General features: G+C 41.6%; 1 protein-coding gene across 3 annotated transcripts in view; it reads left to right on the forward strand.

Moving 5' to 3' along the window:
* The first annotated feature begins 909 nt into the window (after window positions 1-909).
* LOC142475188 (uncharacterized) overlaps window positions 910-4,854 on the forward strand; it is a 30,133-nt gene continuing 26,188 nt past the window's right edge. For 2 of the 3 annotated variants that reach the window (XM_075581164.1, XM_075581162.1), the window contains exon 1: window positions 911-1,903. Coding sequence is in view for 2 of the 3 variants with exons in the window: in XM_075581162.1 (XP_075437277.1) it covers window positions 1,888-1,903 (16 nt within the window). In the remaining variant the exon portion in view is untranslated. Of the gene's footprint in view, window positions 1,904-4,854 lie in introns of all 3 variants that reach the window. The other variant, XM_075581161.1, reaches the window with a different exon arrangement.

The following is a 4,854-nucleotide window of genomic DNA, read 5'->3' on the forward strand; positions in this document are numbered from 1 at the left end:
TTTTTAAGATGTGCTGTACGTTTTGTAGCTTATAAAATAACCCCTAATCAAAACATCAATCTGTGTATCTTGTGTTTTTTTGTTTTGTTTTTTTATTATATGTCTATACAGTGGTCGACAAATCACCCAAAAATCTACTCGCCGAACAAAAAAATCTGCTCGCCACCTAGTCCCGCTCCCAGCCCTAGTCCTGCCCCCAGGCCCGCTTTAAATTTTTTTTGACATAAGTTTATTTATTGTATTACATTATACTACAATTAGTCCTTGTTACGTGTGTGTGTGTGTGTGTGTGTGTGTGTGTGTGTGTGTGTGTGTGTGTGTGTGTGTGTGTGTGTGTGTGTGTGTGTGTGTGTGTGTGTGTGTGTGTGTGTGTGTGTGTGTGTAAATGTCAGAGTTAGAAAAAAAAGCCTGATGTGAATGCTTAGTTTCCTGCACCCTTTAACCAGTGTCTGGATGCCACTGCTTCACAATAACTAAAGCAGCAAGCCCACCTGGGATCTTACCTGATTCGAAGTCCCTCAATGTCCTGGTACCCTCATTCCCGCAATGTTATAAGTTGGAGGGGAGGTGTTCCCTACCTGTCTTCTGGGTTAGGGGGGATTCCGATGTCTCCCATGTGAAGCTTGTGTCTTATAAGCTCTCTTATACACACACACACACACTCTCTCTCTCTTATACACACACACACTCTCTCATATACACACACACTCTCCCATACACACACACACACTCACACTCTCTCATATACACACGCATGAGGGGCGTAAAGTGCTGGGGAACTGCAGCAGCGGAGTGGAGGGGAGGGGTAAGGGTGCTGCTGCAGGGAGGCTCTGTGCAGACGTGGGGGTGGGGGGTGATTGGTACCTGGGCATCCAGGGGGTGTGCACCATCCATATATTTTTTTTTTTTGTGTGCAGGGGATTGTTTTTTTTTGGCAGAGCAGGGGAAATCTACTGGCCATGAGCCAATTTCCATTCGCCAGGTGCAAGTGGGCGACCGGATTTGTCGAACACTGTATCTATAGCTTATGTGAAATGAGGGGTCTCCGGGGCTCACAGTGGCACTCCACGTTACAGGGAACCACCCAGTTCCAAGATCTATTTATAAAATTTCCTTACACATTCATTTGTTCAGGACAAACAATATGGCCACTGGAGTCGGCCTTACTCTGGCGTTCAATAGAAAGCCATGACATCTTTGTGAGATAATATAGCAACTTCTGATTGGTTGGCCTTGTTTTTTTCCTTGCAAGTACTGGCACATCTCCGTAATTAGGGGGCTCACAGAATTTTAAGTGTGGCTGTTTACCTCCGGACAACCCCCTGGTTCATACAAGGTCAAAATAAATATCAAAATACTTGATGCTTGGAGGGATTGCTGCTTTAATGGCTTTGATGTGTCCCTCACACACATCATTGTGAAACCATTCAATAACTTTGTTTTGGAGAAATATTGACAAAAATATTTTTCATCTGGGTCCTATTAAAGATGACTGCTGTTGTGATTTTCTGAAAACCTGCTTAATAACTCCACCCTGATCACTGTGACATTGATATTCTTGCTACGTTCCTTCCTTAGTTGGGTCTGAGCTCCTAAACAGAGCTTGACAAAAGAAGTGTGTATTATTAATTCTGTAATTTTTGTAATTATAGTATTTCATAGTAGGGCTTTGGGGCTTGGACTTGCACAAGTTATAAACCTATCAAATATACTTACCTCTTTTATAAAGTGACCAATACAAATAGAATAGAAGTTATTATAGTGACAAGTGCTTTCAAATTACTGCAGTTGCATAAATCTGCTGAATTGTTCATTTATACAACAGGTTGTATCCATGAAAGGCCCGACATTATATCCAGGATAGAACAGGGGCTGGAACCATATGTGATGTCTCTATATACAGGTGAGTTCAAAGTGATCTAATGACCGTGACATGTTTTAATGGGTCAAAGGGTCAGTACCATGTAGGATCAAAGTGACCTAATGATGGGGAAATATTTAATGGGCTAAAACTAGGCCATTCATTTATAATGTTTTTTTTACATTGACTCTATATGTGTGAATGATTTCAGTGTTGCTTGCTTTACTTTTTTTTAATTTATTTTTTTACATATTTTATCATTTATGCCAATTTTGTCTGCGCAACAATTTTAGAAGGGTACAGGGTAGGTAAAGAAACAAGATTGAAAAAAAAAACCCCACCTTCAACTTCAGGAAAAAATGTAGACGATAAATGGACAAGAAGAGGAAGGCGTTTAGATTCTTTAAGTCAGAAGGGACGGAGGCACCGTATCAGAAGTATAAGGAATGTTACAAAAATTGCAAAAGTGCAATCAAATTAGCAAAAATGGATAATGAAAAAAGGATTGCAATAGAAAGTAAGATCAACCCTAAAAAGTTATTGAATAACAAAAAAATGAGAAAAGAAAATATAGGACCCTTTCAGTGTGAGATGGACAGGCAGATTATTGGAGATAAGGAAAAAGCAGAGGTATTAAACAAATTATTTGCCTCTGTGTTTACCAGGGAAGAATCCATTTCAATTTCAATGGTAGTGCCGCAGGAGAAAGACAAAACCTCCATATTAATGAACAATTGGTTAACTGAGGAAGAAGTTCATAAGTGGCTTGAAAAAATGTACAGTGGCGACCAACTTTATTCGAACTTGGCTAGTTCCACGATTTTCTGAATATCCCGGTGATGTTCGGTTTAGTGTTGTTTTCGCCCGGAGTGTATTGCGTTATATCGCGCCTGTGATTTAAGCATTTTAGTCCCGCTGGCTGCAATACTGCAAGGCCGTGTAAAAACGCATGGGGGCGTTTGCGAGCTGTTGTCTTTGAAGTCGAGAAATTCATGAATTGTAATGCAGTATATACTGTATATATACAGTATATACTGTATAACAACAACCCCTATAACCCCTAACATACACATACAGTACTGTAGTACTGTATATGCACATCAATGATACTATAGGCCGTCCCCTGGCGAGATGTGTTTGCAGCAGAGAGAGAACCGCTGCTCTCTCTGCGCAAACATCGGCACAATTAAAAATGATTTAAAATACATTTTTATTCATAGTGTAGATGTGCAGGGGGGTCTCCAGAGCTGAACCGCGTTTGTTTCAGGTCCGGGGACTCCCTGCTCCCCGAGATACAGCCCCCTTTATGAGGTCCCGGTATCCCTCTGCATTTAAAGGTCCCGATCACGTGACCGCGGCCTGTAAACCAAGCAGAGGGATACCGGCATCCCCTAAAGGGGTCTGTATCTCGGGGAGCAGGGGGTCCCCAGACCTAAAACCAAAGCGGTTCATCTCCGAAGACCCCCTGCACATCTACAGTATGAACAAAACACATATATAAATAAACACTCATTCCTTACCTTTGCGGCTATGTGCTATGGTAATGAAGCAGCGTGACTGTATTTTTAATAATATTGTACAGTGAGCAGGGGGTTCCCTGAGCCAGAAATCAAAACTCAGGGGACCCCCTGCTCCTGCACAAAATTATTAAAAATACAGAAATGCTGCTTCATTACCATAGCTGATAGCCGCTAAGGCAATGAAGGGGTTAACCCACCATGCCCGCTTTATTGTGGGTAGCGGGGGTGGGTGAAGGTGGTATTTGGCCCTTGGTGTGAGTTTAGGACTTGCGGGGGGGGGGTTGCGGGTGCACTTAACCCCTTCACGGCCGTAGCAGTTAATACCGCTACGGTCATGAAGGGGTTAACCCCTCCCGCTACCCCCCCGGAAGCCCTAAACAAACACCGTTGGGGCTAATACCCCCTTCACCCACCCCCGCTACCCACAATAAAAAAAATTCACACACTGCAGCCGCCCAAAAAATAAATAAATAAATCTAAATAAATAAATACATGAATATAAATAAATACATTTAAAATAGCCAATCAGAGCGTGGGAACTCCATCCCTACTCTGATTGGCTCTAGTATACCATGTGACAGAGGCTTGGGGGAAAGAAGGATGTGAAGTTCTACAGCCAATCAGAGTAGGGATAGAGTTCCCACGCTCTGATTGGCTACCATACCATGTGAGGGCGGCCATGTGTCTTTTCATGACGTCATCTTAAAGGCAATTAAAGCAAAGCCATTCTGATTGGCTGTGCTGTCATTGCCTTTAAGTGACGTCATCATTTTTTTTTTTGTCGGCCAAAACACATGGTATTCATGGCCCAATCAGGACCGTGGGAACCATGACGAAAATGTGACGTCATAGGCCTTTAAAAGCCTATGTCGTATCATTTTGAAGCCAGACGCCACGGAGGAAGGACCTCCGTAGAAGAAAAAAGACAAGGGTCTGGCCGAAGACGGGAAGAAGACCCCGCCCCGCCCGGAAGAAGGTAGCAGAATGAAAAATACAGATGAAGATGGATTACAAATAGAAGACCCGTGGATTGATTTGGATTTTTAGTATAATGTTTATTATTTTATGGTTTTTTATTTTATGGGTTCCTGTGCCTGGTGGATTGGTTCGTGAGTAAGCTGCGCAACGGGAGTCGGTGGGGGCAAGTAATGGTAAGTGAACTAAAGAAATGTATTTTATTTAACTTGTTAATTTTTTTAAAAGCTTTTTTAACATGTGTATTTTTTTTTTGTGGTATATCATTTCTTGCCACTGTATGTATGTATGTATATATGTCTAGAGATATATATACATACAGGGTAAGAAATGATGTTGTTTTAAAAGCTTGATTTGATGTGTTTTAAATTAATTTGACTATGCTGCTATGCTTAAATGTGTGTTTAAAGTATTTTAAAATTAGATAGATGTCATTGTTGATATTGTACTGTATTGTGTGTTTGAGGGAGGTCAGGGATAGCCTTGGTTTTAAAGGTT

This window comes from Ascaphus truei, unplaced genomic scaffold, assembly GCF_040206685.1.
Source record: "Ascaphus truei isolate aAscTru1 unplaced genomic scaffold, aAscTru1.hap1 HAP1_SCAFFOLD_1089, whole genome shotgun sequence".
NCBI lineage: Eukaryota > Metazoa > Chordata > Amphibia > Anura > Ascaphidae > Ascaphus > Ascaphus truei.